Source organism: Hyla sarda, chromosome 4, assembly GCF_029499605.1.
Source record: "Hyla sarda isolate aHylSar1 chromosome 4, aHylSar1.hap1, whole genome shotgun sequence".
Classification (NCBI taxonomy): Eukaryota; Metazoa; Chordata; class Amphibia; order Anura; family Hylidae; genus Hyla; species Hyla sarda.
The window spans coordinates 391,689,724-391,717,142 of NC_079192.1; the positions used below are offsets into that span (position 1 = coordinate 391,689,724).

A 27,419-nucleotide genomic window follows, 5' to 3' on the forward strand; every position below is an offset into this window, starting at 1 on the left:
ATTTTCCTTATTTGCAATTCTTCAACATTTATTCCCAAATCTTTAGCCACATTTCCAACTACAGATCCCTTCTTTAATTCTTCCGATATTGAGTATTGTAACTGGCCAGAAATCTGTTCTAAGAAAAATAATAGAGAGATAAATACTTGCCAGGCAATAGACTTTAGGATGATACTTTCTTTTGTAGAATTCCTCATTGTAAGCAAAGTGGTTTGCACTGTTTGTCTTCTTAAAGAATTCCTCTAAATAGTTTATTCTCTTAAAATATCCAATCCAGGCTGAAGAGTGAAGGCTTATATTCTTGCAGTGTTACCTTCTTTTCTTCATTTGAGACTTAATTTCCTCATTTAGATTAAATAAAACATTCTACAGTCTTATAGTGACACTCAGAGTTCAATATGAGGTACTGCAGTCATTTAAACTACAATGCTATATATTCAAAACAGTATTTGTAATACTATTGTAAATATTATAAAACAATACATAACATAATATGATATGCTGGTGAGTTATACCAAGAGCCTATCACTTTGTGGTTATTTTCTACGTGATGTTTAATGTTATTCTATGTTTGTTATGATTGTCATCAAGTTTTTAACTTTTCACATTAAATAGAAGTGCATGATAAAAAAAAAAAAAAAATTAAGATTTATAGCCAATACAGAAAAGGCTTCTTGAAGTTTTCTTTAATACAGAATTTTAACCCCGTAAGGACCGGGGGTTTTTCCGCTTTTGCATTTTCGTTTTTTGCTCCTTGCCTTTAAAAAATCATAACTCTTTCAATTTTGCACCTAAAATCCATATGATTTCTTATTTTTTGCACCACCAATTCTACTTTGTAATGACGTCAGTCATTTTGCCAAAAAATCTACGGTGAAACGGAAAAAAAAATCATTGTGCGACAAAATTGAAAAAAAAACTGCCATTTTGTAACTTTTGGGGGCTTCCGTTTCTACGTAGTACATTTTTCGGTAAAAATGACACCTTATCTTTATTCTGTAGGTCCATACGATTAAAATGATACCCTACTTATATAGGTTTGATTTTTTCGTACTTCTGGAAAAAATCATAACTACATGCAGGAAAATTAATACGTTTAAAATTGTCATCTTCTGACCCCTATAACTTTTTTATTTTTGCGTGTATGGGGCGGTATGAGGGCTCATTTTTTGCGCCGTGATCTGAAGTTTTTAACGGTACCATTTTGCATTGATAGGGCTTATTGCTCGCTTTTTATTCATTTTTAAATTATATAAAAAGTGACCAAAAATGCACTATTTTGGACTTTGGAATTTTTTTGCGCGCACGCCATTGACCGAGCGGTTTAATTAATGATATATTTTTATAATTCGGACATTTCCGCACGTGGTGATGTGATATATGTTTATTTTTATTTACACTGTGTTTTTTTTATGGGAAAAGGGGGGTGATTCAAACTTTTAATAGGGGAGGGGTTAAATGATATTCATTCACTTTTTTTTAACTTTTTTTTTGCAGTGTTATAGCTCCCATAGGGACCTATAACACTGCCCACACTGATCTTTATCATTGATCACTGGTTTCTCATAGGAAACCAGTGATCGATGATTCTGCCGCTTGACTGCTCATGCCTGGATCTCAGGCACTGAGCAGTTATTCGGCTATCGGACAGCGAGGAGGCAGGTAGGGGCCCTCCCGCTGTCCTGTAAGCTGTTCGGGATGCCGCGATTTCGCCGCGGCTATCCCGAACAGCCCACTGAGTTAACCGGCATGGTTTCACTTTCGCTTTTAGCCGCGCGGCTCAGCTCTGAGCGCGCGGCTAAAGGGTTAATAGCTAAAGGGTTAATAGCATCAGACTATTATTTTTTTATATATATTGTAATACAGTATGTTTAACCTCTTAAGGACACAGGGGGGTCTCTGTCTCTAACGCGGGGTCACGCCATGACCCCGCATCATAGCTGGTTGGTCCCGGCTGCTAATGAAAGCTGGGACCCTGGGCTAATAGCATGCGGAACCGATTGTTGTGACATGCGCTATTAACCCTTTAGATGAAGTTTAAAGAATGGCATCCTGGCAGTTCAGTCGGGCTCATCGCGGTATACCAATCAGTTAGGAAGCCGAAGGAAGGTCCCCTACCAGTTTCCCCGGCATCCGATCAGCGATTGACTTCTCCATGCCTGAGATCAAGGCAGGAGAAGTCAGGACCCGATAACACTGATCATCTGCATGTAGTTCTATGCCGATGATCAGTGTTAGGAATCAATGTAATTCATGTTATAGCCCCTAAAAAAAGTTACTAATGATGAATTAACCCCTTACCTAATAAAAGTAAGAATCACCCCCCATTTCCTATTTTCAAAAGAAACGATAAATCACAATAAAAATAAACATATGTGGTATCGAAATGTCCAAACTATAAAAATATATCGTTAATTAAACTGTATAGTCAATGGCATACACGCAAAAAAAAATACCAAAGTCCAAAATAGCGTATTTTTGGTCACTTTTTATAGCACAAAAAATGAATAAAAAGCAATCAAAAAAGTCCAATGAAAACAAAAAATGGTACCGATATAAACTTCAGATCGCGGCACAAAAAAATGAGCCCTCATACTGGCCCGTACGCAGAAAAAAAAAAAAGTTATAGGGGTCAGAAGATGACAATTTTAAACATCTTCATTTTCGTGCATGTAGTTATGATTTAAGACAAAATCAAACCTATATAAATAGGGTATTATTTTAAACGTATGAACCTACAGAATAAAGATAAGGTGTCATTTTTACCGAAAAATGCACTGCATAGAAACGGAAGCCCCCCCCCCAAAAAAAAAAGTTACAAAAAAAATTCTTCAATTTTGTTGCACAATGAATTTTTTTCTCGTTTCATCGTGGATTTGTTGGTAAAATTACTAATGTTACTGCAAATTAGAATTGGCAGTGCAAAAAATAAGCCATAATATGGAATTTTATGTGCAAAATTGAAAGGATTATGATTTTTTAAAGGTAAGGAGGAAAAAACCAAAGTGCAAATACGGAAAAACCCTGCATCCTTAAGGGGGTTAAAGAGGTACTCCTCTGCACACATCTTATCCCCTATCCAAAGGATATTTCTGCTGACACCCATTGTCAGAAAGCACTGTGGTTAGACAGAAAGGAAATTCTAAAAGAAAAGAACGTCCTGTGAATCATACAGCAGCTAATAAGTACTGGAAGGACTAGGATTTTTATAGAAGTAATTTACAAATCTGTTTAACTTTATGGCACCAGTTGATTCTAAAAAAACGTTTTCCAGTGGAGTACCCCTTTCAGCAGCTTTGAAGCGAGCACCGGAGCTGCCCTCCCTTCAGAACAGTGCGTGTCGACTACTATCAGTAGCCAGACACTCACTGCTGATGACAGGCAGAGGCGATCCTGCCACTTTAGACCCCGATCACAGTGTCTAAAGTGAAAGTAACTCAGTGGGGCTCACAGAACCCCAGTCTTGGGGTTCCGTGAGTTAAAATGGCTCTTGCTGCCGATCACCTGCTCAGCCAGGTATATCAGTGGACTGCCGATCACACTGTATAATGCTTTGCCATAGGCATAGCTTTATACAGTAAATGCAATCTAATGATTTTACCCTTCTTTGTTCATTTTACAAACAAAATAAGAAAAATTTACATATTTGGTATCTCCACGTGTGTAAATGTACAAATTATTAAATTTAATGTTTATGATCCCGCACAGTTAACGACATAAAGGAAAAAAATATCAAACACCAAAAATTCTGATTTTTAATCACATCATATATCAGAAAAAAATTATAAAAAGTGATCAAAAAGTCCCATCAAAGCAAAAATGGTACAGATAAAAACTACAGATCACAACACAAAAAATGAGCCCTCATGCATCCCAGTATACAGAAAAATAAAAAAATTATAGGGGTCTTTTTTTTGTTATAAAAAGTTAGCTTTTTTTTTTTTTAAGCAGTACAATAATAGAAAAACTATATAAATTGGGTACTGTTTTAATTGCAATGACCTACAGAATAAAGATAATGTATAATTTTTACCATAAAGTGCACTGCATAAAATCCAAACCCCCCAAAAGTTGCAACATTGCAGGTTTCTTACAAATTTCCACCTGCAAATATCATTTATTTTTTGTTTCATGGTACATCTTATGGTAAAATGAAAGGTGTCATTACAAAGTACTATTAGTCGCACAAAAAACAAGCCCTCATATGGGTTTCTAGGTGAAAAAAACTGTTAAGAATTTTAAAAAGGGAGGAGAAAAAAATAAAACGCAAAAATGAAAATTGGCCTGGTCCTTACAGGGGAACTCCGGTGGAAAACATTTTGTTTTTATCAACTGGTGCCAGAAAGTTGAACAGATTTGTAAATTACTTCTATAAAAAAATTCTTTATTCTTCCAGTACTTATTAGCTGCTGTATACTACAGAGAAAGTTCTTCTTTTTGGATTTCTTTCTGGCACCAAAAAAAAAATGTTTTCCACCGGAGTACCTCTTTAAGGCAAAAATGGGCCATGCGGTTAAAGAAGTACTCCAGAGGGAATAAGATAGGAGAATAAGGTTTTTTTTTTTCTTGCCTCTCCAGCCTCTTGCCTCTTCAGCATAATGGAATACCCATTTAACTTTAAAATATGTCCTTATAGAAGTATGAGCTGAGTTGTTTTGATACAGACATTCGAAAACCCCTGCTTTTATTGATACAGAAAAGGGTCCAAATCAGAATTTTTTTTTTAGATTGATATATCTGGGCCATGGAGCTAAATTATTAAATTCTTACTGCTTATAGACAATACTAGAGGAAGTTTACTAAAGACTTATGTATGCAAGTTATTTGAACCTTTAAAAAAAAAATTTATCTTCAGGAAGCTTTTGTGCCCTTTCTAGTGATGGCAGTCAAAATGGTATAATTGTGGCTGAACTCTCCACTGCTGAAAACTGGGAATATGGCTACTAACAGTAATATCATCTATATTTCTGAAACACCCAACAAACTAGAAATTGCATCAAATATAGCATTATTTACTACTCTTTACATACATTTTGTCTCTCTCTCTCTCTCTCTCTCTCTCTCTCTCTCTCTCAGCAGATTGATGCAAGGGAGAAGACAGCCTGTCCCTTTGCCAGACAGGCACACAGCAGGTGGCTGTGGTGGACACACAAAGTGGCACCAGTGTAAAAGGTGACATTAGTGTGGAAAATGAGAGGACTGTTAAATCCCCAGGAGAGGGACTGTCTGAGTAACACAAGACAAGCTAAGTGTGAACAGTGTGTTAAGAGGTTGCAGAGTACATGTGTTGTACACTGGCTGGGATAAGCCCTCTGGTGGCATAGATAGGGCAAGCTAGAAAAGTATAGTTAGTGGCCAGAGTGCCGAGGGATTTGTTTGACTTTGTTTTGTTTGGTTATAACTTCAACCTAATAAACCAGGTGAGGAGAAAGTTCTTCTTCACAAGGCAGCTGCTGCAGCATGGTTACTCCTGCATGGAAAAACATGTCCTGAACAAACTTGGTACGATCCCTGAGCTAATTCCCCTGGAATATGTATAAATATATATATATATATATATATATATATATATATATACATACACATGTGCGTGTGTATGTGTGTTGGTGTGTAAGAGACCAGCAAAACATGGAACGACACAGTACAATTAACTGGATTATGCCAGTGACCCAAACCCCATTATGGTACATAATAGCCAAAACAAAAGATGACTCTCCACTCCAGTGTCCAGTGGCAAAATGTGTAGGACCAATATTTATAAAACACAATACAGAACAGGATAAACTTTTTCTATATACATAGCATGTTTTCAAAAGTAAGCAACTAGTGAAAATTTATTTACTACGAGTTGTCTTGATATGGCCATAATGTGGTTTAGAGGAAGTGAGAAAAGAAACTTATTAGAGACTTTATCTAATGGAATTAACTGATAACAAGGCATTGGACAGGCTGTAGAACAGAAAATAAAAAATTTTCAATTGTGAAAACATGTTGTAAAGGTAAGATGTAGCCAAACTCATTTTGATCCCTTGCACATTTAGATATTGTACTATTCCTGAAGCCTGTAGTGCCATTGCATTTTTCTGACTTCTAAAAGTTTTTTCTGACCCCTGCTTTTGGATTCAGATTTAGACTATATGAAACCTACTGTTCTGACCCAGCTTGCCCTCTGGTACTGTTTTGGATTTCGACTTGGTTTGGATTTTCTCTGAACTTGGTTAGATTCCGGTTTTCTCTCTGAACTTTCATTCTGACATTGATATACTCATTTAATTCTATGTCTATTTGGCCTTAAGTCCTTTAGTTTAGCCTCATGTAGTTAGCCAGTATAGGCATCATTACCCATTTGAGGACCAATAGTTATGGCAGATTGTTTATATACGTAGTGGTAGTGGAATGGGTGAAGTTTGGGGCTGCAATGTCTCCCTACCAATAACAATTTCCTTCTTAGATATATATGGCATATCCTCATGATATTCCATTTATATTGTGTGGATTCTTCTCTTTTCATCAAAAGCCAATTTACAATCACAGGCTGCAACAATGTCTAAAATGTTTTAGTAGACACATGACTGCTCTTTTGCATTGTGGAAGATGTCTTACATTGATCAGTAATTGGTTTAAAAATTTAGCATTTTCTATGAATATGGTAGATACAACTATCCACTAGAAAATACTAGAACATTTACTTATTTGCATATAGTGCAAATGTGTGATATATTTCGTTCACACGGAAGTATGAAGAAGATGGACCAGAGGACCGATCAGCTGTAGTGGCACTCCGCGGGAACCCAGGAAGGTGAGGGATGGTTTATTTTCATTTTTTTTGCAGCCCCGGGCAGGACGGAGCAGGAGTACTCTGCACCAGAGTATTCCTTTAAAGGGGTATTCCCCCCCTAGACATCTTATCCCCTATCCAAAGGATAGGGGATAAGATGTCAGATCGCCGCGGTGCCGCTGCTGGGGAGCCCCGTGATCCTCGCTGCGGCACCCCACTCTCATTACAGCACAGAGCGAGTTCGCTCTGCACATAATGACGCGCAATACAGGGGCCGGAGCATCGTTACATCACGGCTCCGCCCCTCGTGACGTCACGGCCCACCCCTTTCAAAACAAGTCTATGGGAGGGGGCGCGGCGTTTGTCACGCCCCCTGCCATAGACTTGCATTAAGGGGACGGGCCGTGATGTCACGAGGGGCGGAGCCATGACGTTACGCAGCTCCGTCCCCTGTATCGCCGTCATTACGCACATAGCGAACTCGCTCTGTGCTCTAATCATAGCGCGGTGCCGCAGCGGGTATTCCAGGGCTCCCCAGCAGCGGGACCGCAGCGATCTGACATCTTATCCCCTATTCTTTGGATAGGGGATAAGATGTCTAGGGGCGGAGTACCCCTTTAAGCTTCATAAATTTTGATACTAAGCGATATATGTGGAAATTTTGAAGTGCATAGTACATAATCTAGACACCAATATCACCATTGCTACAAATAAATCTCTCATACCTGTACATTGCTGTTTGTAGAAAAGACATTTGTTACATCTGTTCCAGCAGCAGAATCACCAGTGTCTATGAGATTCTCTGTAGGAACGTTCTGCACTGGTTTCAAATAAGCGATTTCATTCTGCTTTGAGTCCAGAGTCACACACACATCATATGAGAATGGGAAAGGTAAACTTGTATCACTGATCTCAGAAGGACATCCCAGGGTGAACTGAGGATATACGTTTCTACTAAAAGCTTCAAAGGATGTTGGAGTACTAGGTGTTCTGCATTTATACAAGACTGCAAAAAGCACAGTCACAATGAATAGCAGAGAGATTAGGCCTATAGCTATTACAAGGTAGAATGTGGTATTAGAAGCAGTTCCTGAGGTATTAGGTTGACGTCTTATTTCTGGCACAACTTGTTGAAAATTTTCAGCCAAAACCAGGTTCAAAGTAACTGTTGATGACAGAGATGGGACTCCATTATCCTTCACCAAAACCACAATTTTTTGTCTCAGAGTTTCTATATCTGGAAGATCTCGCCCAATCCTGATTTCCCCATTATATTGGCCGATTGTTAATAGAGATGGATCAGGAACCTGTAGTAAGTGATAGGAGAGCCAGGCATTGTGTCCAGAGTCAGCGTCCACTGCAATCACTTTGGTGACTAGATAACCTTTCTCAGCAGAGTGAGGAATAAACTCAAATAATGCTGATCCCTCTGTGTCTGCTGATGGGTAGAGGATCTTAGGAGCATTATCATTCTTATCAATGATACATATCCTCACTGTGACATTACTGCTTAGAGGAGGAGATCCACTGTCTTTAGCCATCACCTGGAACTCAAATTCCCGCAACTGTTCATAGTCAAAGGATCTCTGGGCATAGAGAACTCCAGACATTGAGTTGATGGAAACATAAGAGGTGACTGGAATGTCATCAATATTTTTGTTTATAATAGAATATACGACCCTAGCATTCTCATTTTCATCCAGGTCAGATGCATGGATACTCTGTATTGATGTTCCTGCTGGGGTGTGCTCTGGAATATAAGAAATATAAAGGGGTTTTCCAAAGACTGGTGGATTGTCATTCATATCCGAGACAGTAATATGAACTGTTTTCTTTGTGACCATTTGAGGAGAGCCTTCATCTTCTGCTATAATGGTGATGTTATATGCTGAGGTTGTTTCTCTGTCCAGTGGACCTGCAGTTACAAGCTTGTAATAACTATTAGATGACGGAACTAACTTAAAGTCCCTCGTATCTGATATTTGACAGTTTACTTCTCCATATTTCCCAGAATCCAAATCCTTCACATTGATAAATGCTACAAGAGTGCCAGGTGCAGAATCCTCTAGAATAGGTGTAGACAGGGATGCAATAGTTATCTCAGGAGCATTGTCATTCAGATCAACAATTTGTATTGAAACAGTACATTGTGTGGCCAGTCCTCCACCATCCATAGCTTTTACAGTCATTTCATAAGTTTGTGTTGTTTCATAGTCCAGTTGTCCTATTGTCTTAATGACTCCAGTCTGAGAATCAATAGTAAATACTTGTCGTGCATATTCAGGAATATGACTAAAGGAATAGGAAATTTCTGCATTGGATCCTTCATCTTTATCACTGGCGTTTAAATGTAACACTACATAGCCAACAGGCAAATTTTCATCTAAACTAATTTGATAACTTTTTTTACTAAATTCTGGATAATTGTCATTTATATCCTGAACATCAATCTTAATAATGGCAGTGCCAGTTTTCATAGGTTTTCCTCCATCGGAACCAGTTAAAATTAATTTATAATTATGTTGCTTCTCACGATCTAAAGACTGAACTAAAGTAAGTTCGGGATATTCTGTTCCCACCAATGAGAAGTATGGGTTGGGACTTAGACTATAACTCTGTAAAGAATTGGTGCCTAAGTCTGGATCTCTTGCATGCTCAAGAACAAATCGTGCTCCAGGCAAAACTAATTCACTTATTCTTAAATTAAACATTTCATTTGAAAAACTCGGAGGATTGTCATTTATATCTTTGATTTCAATTTTTATGGAGTAAATAGTAACTGGATTTTCTGCCAAAATTTCAATATCCAGAAAGCAGCTCTGCTCGGACCCACATATCTCCTCCCTGTCTATCCTGTCACTCACATATAAGTTGCCATTTTCTGAACTTATATTGAAATAATTTCTATTGTGCTGAGAAACAATCCTTAATTTTCTCATTTTCAGGTTGCTGCTGTTCAATGCTAAATCTTCTGCAACATTCCCAATGATAGAATTTAGCTTCAGCTCCTCTAGAATTGAGTATTGGAACTGATTAGAAGCAGCAAAAGAAAAGAAACCAAAGAAGAAAAATAGTACTTGCCATGCCATGTCCTTTGTGTACTTAAATGCTGAATCCTTACAGCTGTTCTCTTGGTATCCAAATAATCATAAAAATACAAAAAGCAGTATTCAAAAGCCAATATAAAAAAGCTATGTAGAAATATAGTCTTGCTTCTTGTTCAGATCTGCAGAGTCTGTGCACAAAAAAAAAAAAAAAATTCCTAGCTCCACATGCTGTTCAGATAGATTTTTTTTATTGTTAGGCAACAGCACCATCATGCGGATTAATTTAGGTACTACAAATAGACTTTCTCTAAGAAACTATACTAAATTTTTAAACATTTTCTGTTTACTTGAAATGAGCAATTGGCATGAAATATTTTAATCTTTTTTCAACTAGATTTGATTTTAAATACAATATATTATTGCAATTGATATGTTGTTGTTTATGTTTAGCAGTGTAACCTCTTACAGATTATGTAAGGATGCCATAAAGGCATCTGAAATAGAAAAGACAATCTTAGTCGTATTTTTGTATTTTAGAAATGAAATTGTATTTACACTGCATATCCTAATGACATGTTTACCCCAAAATAGCATGTTCACTTTAGCCCCAGTTCATTTTTTACTTCTGCAAATACAGTTTGTACTTATATGATGTTTTCTGAAATGATCACAATTAGGCAGACAATGAAAATAAGTATTAAATATCTAGTGAGGCTAAAATATATATCTCAAACATATTCTTCTTTTCCTGGTTTTTCTCTAGCATATTGAACAAGTTAGTGATATCCCATATTCTAAAATGTTAAAGGTCTTGTCAGCAAATATATTTTTAAAGGGGTCAGACAATGTTAAATAAAAATACTCTACTCCAGCACTGATGTTCTAATATTTACTGGTTCCTCACTGGAAAAATTTTAAAAAGAACTGCCAAATGTGAATTTTGCCTTAAAAGTATTCTATAATAAGAAAATAACGTGTTGTTTAAAAATTAGGTTTTCAAATAAAACATATATACATGGGGATGGGTAACAACTCAACTTATCATCAGAAAGCAGGATTTGGGAACAGTGTTATTATAAAGCTGGATGAAGATACATGGTTACAGCATTTATACCCAGCAACAGATACAGCTCACATTCTCCTCCATCCATCCTCCCTCTCCCTACACAGTGACCACAGTACATTCTTAAAGGGGTACTCCGCCCCTAGACATCTTATGCCCTATCCAAAGGATAGACGATAAGATGTCTGATCACGGGGATCCCGCATCTGGGGACCCCCACGATCTCTCCTGCAGCACCCCCGCTGTTCAGCGGTCTGATGACAGGTGATACAGGGGACCGCGTATCATGATGTCACAGCTCCGCCCCCCGTGATGTCACGCCCGACCCCTTAATGCAAGTCTATGGGAGGGGGCGTGGCCACCATCACGCCTCCTCCCATAGACTTGCATTAAGGGGGTGGGGCGTGACATCACGAGGGGAGGGATCAAGGCCGTGACGTCACAAACCGCCGGCCACCAGTATCGTGAGTCATCAGCCACGGAGCAAACTTAGCTCCGTCCAGCTGATGACTCTGGGGGCTGCAGGAGAGATCACGGGGGTCCCCAGTGGCGGGACCCCAGGGATCAGACATCTTATGCCCTATCCTTGGATAGGGAATAAGATGTCTAGGTGCAGAGAACCCCTTCAAGTACATGGACTTGATATGCTCTTAAAGAAGTTGTCAGCGTAATCCGAATCCTACTTTAACAACAGTTGCAATAGTGCAGAACTCCTATAGATAAATGGCTTTAAATGTTCAGTATCATTTTTGCCCTGTTTGGGCGCCTTCACACATATACAGTATATCTGTCATTCAGGCTTAGGAACTGGCCCCAACTGATACGACAACTGATGGCAAAGTGTATGAGTTTTCTTAGGGTCTGGCACCCATTTTTTTCTGCAGGCCAGATGGTAGAACGCTTCCAAACATGTTCTCCCATACGGCATGTTAGGTTATCCAGTGTCCGATTGAGGTGTCAGATAAATCAGAACAGTCCCATTCAAAAAAATAAACCGACAAACCCGACAAGCCTGAAAAAGGGTTGAGGTCAACCAGAAAAAAAAGGGGCATGGTTGACCAAAAAGGGGCGTGTTCTCAGAACCTAACCTATTTACTATTGAATTTACACAAAATCCTCTGAATAAATGACTGGAAATTCACACTAAGAAAAAGCCGATCAGAACCTCCCCAAGCTGTAAATTCCCATAGTAAATAGAATGTAATCATGCAAGTCTGAAATAACATACCATACTAATAACAACCCAACACTCTTAGTAATTCAGGGCCTATTTTTCAGTAGTCCAGACACTTCCACATGTTGTAATACCAAATACAGTGACCCCCGACCTACGGTGGCCCCGACATACGATCATTTCAACATACAATGGCCTCTCAGAGGCCATCGCATGTTGAAGGCAGCATCAACATACGATGCTTTTGTATGTCGGGGCCATCGCATAAACGGCTATCCGGCAGCACAGACTGCTTCAGCTGCCACCGGATATCCGTTTACGGTGCCCCGCGTGGTCCGCTGACAACCACTTACCTGTCCTCGGGGCTCCGGCGCGTCCTCTTCGGGATCCCCTGCATCGTCAGTGCTCTCCATCGTCAACATCACGTCGCTGCGCACACCGTCCCGTCATCCAATAGGAGCGGTGTGCGTAGCAACGTGATGGCGGCGACAGAGAGCGAGGATGTCAGAGAAGCAGAGGCCTTGCCGGAGCGTCGGGGACGCGGCAACAGTGATGGAGGGCGACATCCAGGGCAGTGGTGACGAGCGGTGATGGTCCGGAGCGGCGGGGACACGTGAGTATAACCTCCAATACCAGTGGTCTTCAACCTGCAGACCTCCAGATGTTGCAAAACTACAATTCACTAAAACGTAGAAACTAATAGGGTGGTTCTACATGGACCACTGTTTGCATAAACAAATCATCCAGCATATAAGTATCAAAAAAGTGAGAACATAAGAGTCTCCGAATGTGCTTAAAATATAACTTTTACTAGTAGCAATTAAAATTATTAAACTATTATAGGTGTTGATTCATGAAATAGCCAAATGGCAAAATTAAACAGAGAAGAGTGCTATTTTATGGATAATTGCTGAGCCCAGCCAACAACCCTATTGCACAATCACTGTTAAAACGTAAGATAAATACACAGCCAGCGCAGTCACTGGATAAGGTACGTAGCAAAAACTTGATACCGTTGGCTGTCCGGGCATGCTGCGTGTTGTAGTTTTGCAACATCTGGAGGTCCGCAGGTTGAAGACCATTGTCCTATACTTTACATTGCACAGATCCCTAAACATACAACATACGATGGTTTCAACTAACGATAGTGCATTTGGAACGGATTACCATCGTATGTTGAGGGACCACTGTATATTTACTTGTGTATAATTTTATAAACTTTAGTTTTACTTTTCACACTTAGTAAGTCCCTCCAGGGGACTTTTAAAGACAATCATTAGATTGCTAATGTTGATTAATGGTGTGCTATTGAATATCATTGATCAGTTGTATAAGTGTTTTTCTGGTACAATGTGCCTGAGGCAGGCTCTATTTGCAGGTCTACTATGGCAGGCTCAGAGACCTAGTAAGGCCTAGGCTGCCATAGTAACCAAGAAGGGTTGCTGATTAAATCTAATCCTAACTGATCCTAACAGGAGTTTCAGCTGCAGTTTTTTAATGCATAATTGCTTTTGATTGTACTTACCACCAAAAGAAAGCATGAAGACAATTTTACCATATATTGCATATATGGTAAAATATGCATATATTATTAAAGGGGAATCCACCATAAGGTGATTTTAGTACATACCTGCCAGACAGCAATGGACATGCTTAGGAAGGATCTGTGCTTGTCTTAGGGCTAAATTACTATGTTGTGAGATTACTATAAAGCTGTGGCATGTTTGTGAACTGGGTATTTCCGGTTGGAATTTATTCTCTCAAACTACATATCCCATAGTCCCATAGTTTGTAAGTGTGAGGTCATTTTCCTACCTCCCACACATCTGCCACCCCACCCACTGAAACAAAACTGGTTGCATTCCATTATTCAAAAGACCAGTGTTTTCTAATCAGGGTGTTCCAGCTGTTGCAAAATGATCTCTCTCCTACCCAGCAGTCGCTCCACCCATTAAAGCAGTACAGGCTCCTTTTATTGTTCTAAAAGATAATATGCATGACTGCAGGTAGATTATTATTGTTAAGTAATGTATATTTTATCCAACATTTATGCAAAATTAGCAAATATATCAAATACTAATGTAAAATGCTTAAAAGATGTGTATATAAGAAACACTATTATCTATACCCAGAAATAAGGTTATTATTGATCATACTAGAAGCAGATATTAAAGATCGCATGTAACACCTAAATATTTTGAAGAATAACGCTTCTAGATTTAAAAATAATAGCTGTTATTACTTATAAAAGTTTAAGACAACTTGAAAGGAAATCTGTAGCTTAGGCTTGTAAAGTTACAAGGGCGATGGAAGTAAATTTTAAAACATTTTACATATTAAGTGTATGCTAAAAAAAAAGTTGTTAAGAAAGTATACTAAGAAAGTATAGTAAATTTTCCTTTGTCAACTCTCATTACATTTTAAATGTATTATACAATATATTAAATAAATACTGAATTTACCAAAGTATTTTCAAAAACTGAAAAAAACATATCTCACCTGTGTAGTTTGTTCCGTGGACACATTTTTATCGACTACACAATCTTCAGTGTCTATGAGATTCTCTGTAGGAACATTCTGCATTGGTTTAAGATAAGCTATTTCATTCTGCTTTGAGTCCAGAGTCACACACACATCATAAGAGAATGGGAAAGGTAAACTTGTATCACTGATCTCAGAAGGACATCCCAGGGTGAACTGAGGATACACATTTCTACTAAAAGCTTCAAAGGATGTTGGAGTACTAGGTGTTCTGCATTTATATAAGACTGCAATAAGCACAGTCACAATGAACAGCAGAGAGATTAGGCCTATAGCTATTACAAGGTAGAACGTGGTATTAGAAGCAGTTCCTGAGGTATTAGGTTGACGTCTTATTTCTGGCACAACTTGTTGAAAATTTTCAGCCAAAACCAGGTTCAAAGTAACTGTTGATGACAGAGATGGGACTCCATTATCCTTCACCAAAACCACAATCTTTTGTCTCAGAGTTTCTATATCTGGAAGATCTCGCCCAATCCTGATTTCCCCATTATATTGGCCGATTGTTAGAAGAGATGGATCAGGAACCTGTAGTAAGTGAAAAGAGAGCCAGGCATTGTGTCCAGAGTCAGCGTCCACTGCAATCACTTTGGTGACTAGATAACCTTTCTCAGCAGAGTGAGGAATAAACTCAAATAATGCTGATCCCTCAGTGTCTGCTGATGGGTAGAGGATCTTAGGAGCATTATCATTCTTATCAATGATACATATCCTCACTGTGACATTACTGCTTAGAGGAGGAGATCCACTGTCTTTAGCCATCACCTGGAACTGAAATTCCCGCAACTGTTCATAATCAAAGGATCTTTGGGCATAGAGAGCCCCAGTCATTGAGTTGATGGAAACATAAGAGGTGACTGGAATGTCCTCAATATTTCTGTTAATAATAGAATATATGACCCTAGCATTCTCATTTTCATCCAGATCATATGCATGGATACTCTGTATTGATGTTCCTGCTGGGGTGTGCTCTGGAATATAGGAAATATAAAGAGGTCTTTCAAAAACTGGTGGATTGTCATTCACATCTGAAACAGTAATATAAACTGTTTTCTTTGTGACCATTTGAGGAGAGCCTTCATCTTCTGCTATAATGGTGATGTTATTTGTTGAGGTTGTTTCTCTATCCAGTTGACCTGCAGTTACAAGCTTGTAATAATTATTGGATGACGGAATTAATTTTAGGGCCTGTGTATCGGTTATATGACAGTTCACTTCTCCATATTTCCCAGAATCTAAATCCTTCACATTTATTAATGCCACCAGGGTCCCAGGTACAGAATCCTCTGGAATTGGTGTGGACAGTGATGTAATAGTTATCTCAGGAGCATTGTCATTCAGATCCACAATTTGTACAAAGACTGTACATTTTGCAACCAGGCCTCCACCATCATCAGCTTCCACTGTCATCTCATAAGTCTGAGTTGTTTCATAGTCCAGTTGTCCTATTGTCTTAATGACTCCAGTGTGTGAATCAATAGTAAATATTTGTCGTGCATATTCAGGAATATGGCTAAAAGAATAGGAAATTTCTGCATTGGATCCTTCATCTTTATCACTGGCGTTTAAATGTAACGCTACATAGCCAATCGGCAAATTTTCATCTAAACTAATTTGATATGTTTTTTTACTAAATTCTGGATAATTGTCATTTATGTCCTGAACATCAATCTTAATAATGGCAGTGCCAGTTTTCATAGGTTTTCCTCCATCAGAAGCAGTAAAAATGAATTCATGTTTTTGTTGCTTCTCACGATCTAAAGACTGAACTAAAGTAAGTTCGGGATATTCTGCTCCAATGTCTAGTTTTTCCACCAATGAGATGTATGGGTTGGGACTTAGACTATAACTCTGTAAAGAATTGGTGCCTAAGTCTGGATCTCTTGCATGCTCAAGAACAAATCGTGCTCCAGGCAAAACGAATTCACTTATTTTTAAATTAAATATTCCATTTGGAAAACTCGGAGGGTTATCATTTATATCTTTGATTTCAATTTTTATGGAATAAATGTTTACTGGGTTTTCTACTAAAATTTCAAGATTTAGAAAGCAGCTCTGCTCGGATCCACATATTTCCTCCCTGTCTATCCTGTCACTCACATATAAGTTGCCATTTTCTGAATTTATATTGAAATAATTTCTAGTGTGCTGAGAAACAATTCTTAATTTTCTCATTTTCAGGTTGCTGCTGTTCAATCCTAAATCTTCTGCAACATTCCCAATGATAGAATTTAGCTTCAGCTCCTCTAGAATTGCGTATTGGAACTGACTGGAAGCAACAAAAGAAATTAAACCAAAGTATAAAAATACTACTTGCCATGCCATGTCCTGTGTGTAGTATATAGCTGAATCCTTAGATCTGTTCGCTTAGCATCCAAATAATGATACAACTTGAAAGGTTATAGCAATATAAAATATAAAGAAGAGAAACAGAAATACAGCCTTGCTTCTTGTTCAGATCTGCAATATCTGTGTATTAAAAGGAATCACTAGCTCCTCATAGAGTTTAGGTCGCTTATTTGTATTGTTAGGCAACAGCACCATCATGAGGACCATTTAGGTACTACTAAGAAACTTTGCTCACTAGGAAATATCTTTAAAATATTTTAACACATATTATTGTTATTTAGTTACAATTAAAATTGGCAATTAACATTTTCTTAAACCTTTCAAAATATTTTCTATCTTTGGTGTAGGTGGTTTTGTTTGTTTAGTTTTTTTTTAGTCATGTTTACAGTTACAATGTGGTTGGAATAAAGTTTCTTCTCAATAAAATCTTTTCAATTTTCAACTAATTGTAATTATTTTCTTATATCTGTCTTAACCAACGTCTCATTTCCATCTGCCTTTAGTAAAATATCTAAAAGTTTTATTGTTGTATTTAATGATATTACTTTATGTTTCAAGGTACATGCTACAAGAATTTCAGATAAATGTTAATGCGCATAAACAGGGTAAAATTGAAAGTAAGGATACATTAGTAAAAAAGAGAAAAAAAAACATTTAAATGACAATATTCCTCAGATTAGTAATCTCTTCTAGAATGCTAGAATGTTGGGAACATGTTTTGCTCCAATATAAAAAAAAAGTTTTGAATTTTTCATTTTTAAGCTAGTTTTAAATCATGTAAACATTTAAGATGTCCCAATATAACACTCTTGCTAACTTTAATTATTCTTTAAAGATGTTCCTTATTTTATCTTTCTTATACACAAAATTTCAAAGTGCGAGATGATAAAATACAAAACACTTATGAAATCGAAATAATAAGATAGAAATCTAGATAAGTGTATTGTGGAGATTGTTCACCTCTTTCTTAAACAAAAAAAATTAAAAGTCCAAAATTATAAAATACAAAACACTTATGATAACTAAATATTCAAATAGAAATCTAGATAAATCTAGCTAAGAGTATTGTGGAGACTGTTTAGCTAATGGCAACCAAAATAATATAGAAACATAGAAGTGTTTGGTAAAATAAGACCAACTGGCCCATTTGGTCTGCCCTTATATTATTATTAAAAAATTTTCTAAGAATAGATATATTTTTTCTCCCAGGCAGATTTACATTATTGGAGATCTGCAGCCATAGACACTTATCCCCTATCCACAGGATAGGAGATAAGTGTCTGATAGCCGCGATCTGTATGGGGCTCAGGCTGTGCTGCAGGAAGACTCCTGCCAACACCAGGAAGACTCCTGCTATGTATCTCTATGAAAGAGGCGGAGATGCGGTGTTTGTGCTTCCCTGCCTCCCATAGAGCTGTATGGTGGGAGCATGTCGTCGACCTTAGTGAGGTCGACGACACGCACATTAGCCACACAGGGCCGTGGTAATGTCGGTCCCCTTACAGAAGCTTGCCAACAGTCGGACCCCCCTTTATCAGTCACTTATCCTCTATCCTGTGGATAGGGGATAAGTGTCTGTGGCTGCAATAATTCTTTAAATTACTGTGGATTTTCCAATCACACCAGCAAGAAGTTTGTATTAACTATCTACCAATCTTTTCTCATGGTGCTCTTCTTATTTTCACAACTAACCTCAGATTGTACTCCCTTATTCTTGTATTTAGTTTCTTATTAAAAACAATTCCCTCCGGAGTCTTATAAAATCCTATAATATATCTATAAGAGATTCAATCATACCCCCTTTCCCCTAACATCATGTACCTTCACCTTCCAATTCTCATTTAACCTAACTGAAGGAAATTACTCAAGTTTAGAACACATCAGTATAAATACTACACATCTTCTGTACTCTGTACAATAAATATAGCAGCATAGTCACTCTACATATCAGTATTGTTAAGGTATGTGCACAGGGAAATATGATTATTTTGCCTCATGCTAAAATGAAGCAGAATTTATGCTTTTTTGTTGTGGAATTTAAAGCAGAATTTGGTGCTAGAATACAAAGTCACACTGACTTTTGGGGCTCTTACTAGGGATCGACCGATTATCGGTATGGCCGATATTATCGGCCGATAATCCCGATTTTGGGCATTATCGGTATCGGCAATTATCTTGCCGATAAGCCGATAATGCCCCGCACCGCCCCCACCGCACCGTGACCGCCACCCCCTCGACCCGCCGCACCGCACCTCCGACCCACCGCACCGCGTCGCACCCCCCACCGCTAGGCGGTATACCGGTATTGATTTTTTCCCATACCGCTATACCGGTCGGGCCTCTCCCCCACCCTCCGAGTGAATAAAAAAATTAAACTTACCCGTAATGGGGGTGGTCCAGGCCATCCTTCCTTCATGTAGTGTCCGGGGGCGTTCCGGGTGGAGGGTGGTCCGGTCCGGGCTGTCCTTCTTCTCCCACGGTCTTCTTCTCCACTCCGGGCAGGCTCCGGCCTAGTACGCTGCATAGACGCCGCTACGCCGTGACGTCAGGTGCATCGCTGCGCACGGGCGTCACTGCGCAGCGACGTCTATGCAGCGTACTAGGCCGGAGCCTGCCCGGAGTGGAGAAGAGGCCCGCCGGAGAAGAAGGACAGCCCGGACCGGACCACCCTCCACCCGGAACGCCCCCGGAAGCTACAGGAACGATGGATGGATGGCCCGGAGCACCCAGGCAGGTAGGGGAGAGAAGCGGGTGGCGGCGGTGGCGGCCTATGGCCCCGCAAAAGCCACTGCAGATCATTGATTTAAAGCGCCCGCTTTAAATCAATGATCTGCAGCGGTGTCGCAGGGGGTTAAATAGCCGATAACTTATACCGGAATATCGGTATAAGTTATCGGCTATCGGCCCTAACCTGCACCGATTATCGGTATCGGCCCTAAAAAACCGATATCGGTCGATCCCTAGCTCTTACTTATGATTCCACCTTAAGAACTAACATATCAATTCTTCTGGTGGAATTCAGATCTGTATCAGAATTGTCTGCACTGAAATAACACATTATGAACACAGAAATCCAATTTTTCTAGAATCTAAAGCTTTATATTTTACATACACATCATCAAATACTTAAAGGCATCTGCATTTTCAGAAGATAATATTATATAAATCAGGTCTTTTACAAACATACAAAAAAGGGTTTCGTGTTTTTTTTTTAACCCATAATCCCTTAATCCCTTAACCCTTAATCCATGCATAAAACTGTTAAGATAGTTCAACTGTCTTAATACACATGTTGTGACCCAGTACAGGAGTTATACCCCTGTACCCTTGCTGCCCTGTCAAGCAGCCTCCCTGCAGGGTCCCCTGGGCCCCCGACATCTGTCCCCTTATGTATATATATTTTTTTTTTTTCTGCGGTGTGCTATACTGTAAAATGTATATAAGAGTGTTATTACAATAAATTGAGTCATTTTTTAAGAAATGTTAACGTGATCACCAGTTGTCATGTGAGTGTAACCCCGTGAGGTATCAGTGACCGTGTGACCTAAGGGTGACCTATGGGACCCCACCGGAGTCTCCTCTATATAAGCCCTGGGAGGAGTCTCCTCTCTCTCTTTGAGCTCAGCTCTGAGTTTTTGCTGAGATCCAGCCAAGACAAGTCCTAAGAGTGTGTCTGGAGTCCATAGGAGGCCTCATGTCTGTCCTGCAGCCACAAGCCTTCAAGTCTACAAGTAAGCTACAGTCACAGCTTAGTCAGTCTCAAGTCAAGTCAGTCACAGTCATCTATTGTCAAGTCAGAGTGGCCTGCACTAAAATTGTCCAAATATACTGCAAGTCCCAGCAAGCCCTTAAGGTCTCTGAAGTCACTGGTCACCTCCGTGGGCCTGGCTGAACTGTATAGACTGTTCCATCTGTCAGTCAGTAAAGCTACCATTGTCTGTAACTTGGCGTCGGAGTCATTCTTGCCCCTTGCCTAGCCCAGGATCCAGTGGTATACCTTTGGGTAGTATGGAGGATAAACCACGCCCTGGCATCATGAATACAAGGGGTTAATGCCATCTGCCCTAAATTACACCTTCTACCACACACACATTAGGCTAAGGGTAGCATTACATGGGCAGACCTGTGCCCAATGATAGTACTAATGAATTAGATTGGTGATCGTTTAAGGATCCTATTACTTGGCTCCATTATCTTGCTTGCAGGGCCATATGAATGATTGCTGCATTGCTTGTGTGGTGCTTTACTTACATCCTTTTCAGACATCATTAACTTACATAACTACCCTTAGGCTATGTTCACACAGCGGTATGTCTTCCCGAACTGCCGATTTTAGGACTGCTCAGAAATTGGCCAAATTTATAGATGGTGATGCAATTCCAAGGGGATTTCAAGGCCGGAATTGAACTTTCTGCAGCAGATGTCTCTGCCATGGAAATTCAGCCACGTGCATGGTGCAGAAGAATCCTATTAAAAATGGAATGTAATTTCCAAGCTAAATTTTTTCCCTGGATTCAGCCCGGAACTTCCGACATGTGAATGAGGCCTTAAAGTTATTTTCCTTTCTCATCTATTTAAAACTTGAGTGAGATCAGTGGTAGACCATTCGGGAATACAGATGAGTATACTGCATGCTGTGGTAAAATGAAAGCTGGGCTGTTATTGGTTGCTATTGGGCAACAAAGTTTTTCTTTGAGACAGTTTTTAAAAAAATATGCCGTATTAAGTAAACAGCCACCAGTGTATGACTTAGAGCCCTTGAAACGCGTTACTCTGTATCCATGTTTGTGATGTCCTGCACATTTACAAAAACTTGGCTTTTAAATGCATTCATCTGCGCTGGACATTCTTCTATTTTTTTTACAACTTTTCTGTGAGGGTGCTTGTCAGCACCCATCAGGGAGCATACCCCGGGGTGAGTTAAAAAATCTTCTGTATACTCACCGCCACAAGTGTTGGATCGCAATGGTTTTATCAAAAGGCGCATACCCCTTAATAGATCCAGGAGCATACAGGAGCATAGGAGCCTCAGAAATCTATGCCAGCTCGAAGCTGCCATAAATTTTAACTACAACGCCCCTTTGTAAAATCACACCCCTCTTTACGTAGTCCTACACACTTCATGAGCAGCAAAAAATATATAGTTTTGCAAAATCAACTGGTGCCAGAAAGTTAAACAGATTTGTAAATTACTTCTATTAAAAAATCTTAATCCTTCCTGTACTTATTAGCTGCTGAATACTAGAGCGGAAATTCTTTTCTTTTTGAAACACAGAGCTGTCTGCTGACATCATGAGCACATTGCTCTCTGCTGACATCTCTGTCCATTTTAAGAACTGCCCAGAACAGCATATGTTTGCTATGGGGATTTCCTTTTACTCTGGCAGTTCCTAAAATGGACAGAGATGTCAGCAGAGCACACTTTGCTCGTGATGTCAGCAGACAGCTCTGTGTTTCAAATGGAAAAGAATTTCAACTGTAGTATTCAGCAGCTAATAAGTATGGGAAGGATTAAGATTTTTTCAATCGAAGTAATTTACAAATCTGTTTAACTTTCTGGCACCAGTTGATTTAAAAAAAAAAAAGTTTTTCACCGGAGTACCCCTTTAAGGCAGTGTATATTTCTGAGCCTTTAGTGGTCTCAAGTAGGCCCTAAATTTTCATGTTAGAGGGGTGTGCCCCAGGCCCCCTCTTTGCCTCATTCTGGCCTTCTTTATGCCCCTTTGGCATTAACAGCATAATTCCTCTTAAGCCGTAAATTTTTGTGCATAAATGGCGATGTTGGAGTAAATTTCATCATTTCTCCAAAGAAATGTAGGAATTCAAAAGAAACTGTGCCGCAGGCATGGCATGATAAATTTCCCCTAAACTGGCCACATGCACAGTCTCATAGAAGCATGTCACACATACAGTAAGTAATGTATGTAATGTGCCAATAAAATGTAAACCTGTGTAGTGGGTATAGTGCACTCATGGTCATGTAATGATGAGGGGTTAGTGTTGTTTTACTGTTTCAAAATGCAAGAAATGAAACAGACCCATGAAGGTGGGGACCACCAGGCAGATGCCCCACAATTCCTACTTATAAATAAGCCCTAACTACCAATTCTGTGTTGATATAACATAGTTACATGTAAAGATGGGGTCTGCAGAAGTATTGTCCTTAAAGGGGTACTCCGGTGAAAAACTTTTTTTTTAAAATCAACTGGTGCCAGAAAGTTAAACAGATTTGTAAATTACTTCTATTAAAAAATCTTAATCCTTCCTGTACTTATAAGCTGCTGAATACTACTGTGGAAATTATTTTCCGTTTGAAACACAGAGCTGTCTGCTGACATCATAAGCACAGTGCTCTCTGGTGACATCTCTGTCCATTTTAGGAACTGTCCAGAGTAAAAGGAAATCCCCATAGCAAACATATGCTGTTCTGGACAGTTCCTAAAATGGACAGAGATATCAGCAGAGAGCACTGTGCTCATGATGTCAGCAGAGAGCTCTGTGTTTCAAAAAGAAAAGAATTTCCACTGTAGTATTCAGCAGCTAATAAGTACAGGAGGGATTAAGATTTTTTAATAGAAGTAATTTACAAATCTGTTTAACTTTCTGGATCCAGTTGATTAACAAAAAAAAAAAAAAAAAAAAGGTTTTCACCGGAGTACCCCTTTAATAGTTATATATGTCCCTTAGAAATGAATTGTATGCCACCAGTAGATAAAATTTTTACAAATTTCAGACTCAGGGAAACAAAGGATCAGGGTTATCCAGGATTTAAAAACAGAGCTGATTTCTTTAAAAAAACAAACAGCTCCACACCTAAACTCAGGTTGTGTGTGGTATTGCAGCTCATTTTCCCTGAAGTGAATGCAGCCAAATCATAATATCACAGACAACAAGAAGACAGATGTGGTGCTGTTTTTTTTTTTTTTTTTTGCATTGATTTTCTATTTATGGATATCCCTTTTAAAAATGTAATTAATGGGAGGTGTTTTCATACATGCTATAGCTATTTCTGTAAAACAATAAATAAAGCATATGCAAATAGTTTTTATAGTCCTTAAAATAGAGTTTGGTAAAAACATTTTCACCATCAACAACAAAATCTTAAAACTTTTCTTACCTGTGTAGTTAGTTCAGTGGACACAATATTAGCCACAGAATCATCAGTGTCTATGAGATTCTCTGTAGGAACGTTCTGCACTGGTTTCAGATAAGCAATTTCATTCTGCTTTGAGTCCAGAGTCACACACACATCATATGAGAATGGGAAAGGTAAACTTGTATCACTGATCTCAGAAGGACATCCCAGGGTGAACTGAGGATATACATTTCTACTATATGGTCCATATGATGGTGGTGTCCTTGACTTTCGACACTTAAAGATAACTGTTATCAATACGGTTATAATGAATAGTAAGGAAATCAGAGCTATGGAGATGACAAGGTAGAAGGTGGCATTGGAGGGGATATCAGATTTACTAGGATGGCGCTTTATCTCTGGTAAAACCTGCTGAAAGTTCTCTGCTACAACCATAGTTACAGTGACTGTAGATGACAGAGATGGGACTCCATTATCCTTCACCAGAACCACAATCTTTTGCCTCAAAGAATCCATGTCAGGAAGATCTCGTCCAATTCTGATTTCTCCAGTATATTGTCCAATGATGAATAAAGTTGGATCAGGAACCTGTAGTAAGTGATAGGAGAGCCAGGCATTGTGTCCAGAGTCAGCGTCCACTGCAATCACTTTGGTGACTAGATAACCTTTCTCAGCAGAGTGAGGAATAAACTCAAATAATGCTGATCCCTCAGTGTCTGCTGATGGGTAGAGGATCTTAGGAGCATTATCATTCTTATCAATGATACATATCCTCACTGTGACATTACTGCTTAGAGGAGGAGATCCACTGTCTTTAGCCATCACCTGGAACTGAAATTCCCGCAACTGTTCATAATCAAATGATCTCTGGGCATAGAGAACTCCAGTCATTGAGTTGATGGAAACATAAGAGGTGACTGGAATATTATCTATATTAGTGTTTATAATGGAATAAACGATTTGAGCATTCTCATTGTCATCTGGGTCTGATGCATGGACAGTGTGCAATGAAGTTCCTACAAGGGCATGCTCTGGTATATAAGCAATATAGGATGGTTTATCAAAAAGTGGGGAATTGTCATTGATATCAAAAATAGTTACAAAAATTGTTTTCTTAGTAACCAACTGAGGAAATCCTCCATCCTCAGCAATAACTGTGATGTTATACATAGAATTTTTCTCTCTATCCAAGGGAGTTGCAGTCACAAGCTTATAGTAGTTATTAGGTGATGGAATCAATGTAAAGGTTATGGTTTCTGATATTTGGCATGTTACTTCACCATTGTCTCCTGAGTCTAAATCCTTAACATGAATTAGTGCAACAAGTGTCCCCGATGCAGAATCCTCAGGAATAGGTGTTGATAGTGAAGCGAGCATTATTTCAGGTGCATTATCATTGACATCCATTATTTGAATTATTATAGTACATTTAGCAAGAAGGCCTCCACCGTCATTAGCTTTCACAGTCATCTGGTAGATTTTTGTTAACTCATAATCCAGTTCTCCTTTTGTTCTAATAATTCCAGATTGAACGTCCAAAGTGAAGACATCATGTGCTTTTTCAGAAATATGACTGAAGGAATATGTAATTTCTGCATTGGATCCTTCGTCTTTGTCGGTTGCATTAAGTTGAAGAACAAGGGAACCAATTGGTGAATTTTCAATCAAATTGATTCTATAGGTGTCCTGACTAAATATCGGGAAATTGTCATTCACATCCTGCACTTCAATTATTATTGATGCCGTTCCCGTTTTCATAGGTTTTCCTCCATCAAATGCTGTCAGAATTAATGTGTATTTTTGTTGTTTTTCACGGTCTAGACTTTGTTCCAAAATCAGCTCTGGATGTTTGATTCCTTCACTGTCAGTTTTTTCCCCTAATGAAAAATTTGGATTTGGGCTCAAACTATAACTCTGTAAAGTATTAGTCCCAATATCTCGATCAAGAGCATTTCCCAGGATAAAACGTGCACCCGGGGAAGCTGACTCACTTATTCCTAATTCAAATATATTCTTAAAAAATGTTGGTGAATTGTCATTTATATCGAGAATTTCCACCTTGACAGGATAAACATTCACAGGATTTTCAGCCAAAATCTCAAGGTCCATAAAGCAGCTCTGCTCCGACCCACACAGCTCTTCTCTATCTATCCTATCACTGATATACAATATACCATTTTCTAAACTCACATTGAAATAATTCCTAATATTATGAGAAACAATTCTCAATTTTCTGATTTCTAATTCATTAGTATTTAAGCCCAAATCCTTCACTAAATTCCCAACTACAGCATTTATCTTCATCTCTTCTAGAATTGAATAGTGAAGTGGATTAGAAACAGTCACAGAACATAAGGTTAAACACAGAAATATTACTTGCCAAGCCATGTTGTCTATAGAAGAGAAAGCTTTTCTTTAAAGTCCAGGGAAAACTGCAATGTATAAGGCTGTATTTTAGGAGTAAAATTTTTCGAATAGAAAGAAGAGGTGTAGAAATGCCCCTATCCTTCAGTAAGAACAGCTATATATGAATATTGTAAGAATCACCAGCTCTACACAGAATATTCAGCTTGTCTACCATCTTATCCAATGGTGACATCATGTGGCTTATTGTGGGAACTGCAATACAATGCATCCAAAAATCAACATTAGGAACCTAAAACTACATGATTAATTAAATAATTTTTTTCAAATATATGCATTTTCTCTGTCATACTTTGTTTGCATTTGTAATAAAACAGATTATTTTGTACATAACAATATTAATTCACATTGTGAGCCTTTAACACAGACCACTGTAAATGCGGTGTCCAAACTGGCATCAGTTATCAGGGTCATTTAACCCTAGTTAGAAAAGGCTAAGTGATAGTTGCCGCTGCTGTACGGTCCCCTGTTATCTTGCTAACTGGTTATTATGGCAGCCGCTGGGCATTGGCAGTGCTGGGGTATATAAAGTTATATGCTATGTAAAAATTCCTTTTGTAAACTAAAAGTATGCACTGTGTACCTCAGGTAATAATTAAAACTCATTGGAATTTTGTTTTGGCTACATAGCCATGGTTTATGATTCATAACCCATGCTCATATAGCTTTAGGTTGAAAAAAATACACAGAATAATGCAATACTGCTTTTATAGTAGCTATTGGCTTTAGGCTAGGATAAAGGCAGCCTTGGGGTAAGAAAAAAAAATAATAATCATACTAATTTTAAAAAATGTATATATATATATATATATATATATATATATATATATATATAGATGTAGAAAAAGCGCAGCACTCCTCAAATATGTGAAAAAAAATAGTGGTTTATTGGCTCACATAGCAGCAACGTTTCTGTCCTACCATAGGACCATTTTCAAGACAACAAA

At 38.6% G+C, this 27,419-nt stretch overlaps 1 protein-coding gene across 7 annotated transcripts in view; it reads right to left on the reverse strand.

The window, feature by feature from the left end:
• Positions 1-27,419, reverse strand: part of LOC130267390 (protocadherin gamma-C5-like) — a 571,493-nt gene that overhangs the window by 525,709 nt on the left and 18,365 nt on the right. Inside the window, exon 1 of one of the 7 annotated variants that reach the window (XM_056517137.1) lies at positions 24,070-26,527. The exons of 4 other annotated variants lie outside the window; for them this stretch is intronic. In XM_056517137.1, the coding sequence (XP_056373112.1) occupies positions 24,070-26,436 (2,367 nt within the window). In that variant the 5' untranslated portion in view covers positions 26,437-26,527. Of the gene's footprint in view, positions 1-7,503; positions 9,981-14,561; positions 17,040-24,069; positions 26,528-27,419 lie in introns of those variants that run through there. 2 more of the 7 variants (XM_056517136.1, XM_056517139.1) reach the window with 2 other exon arrangements.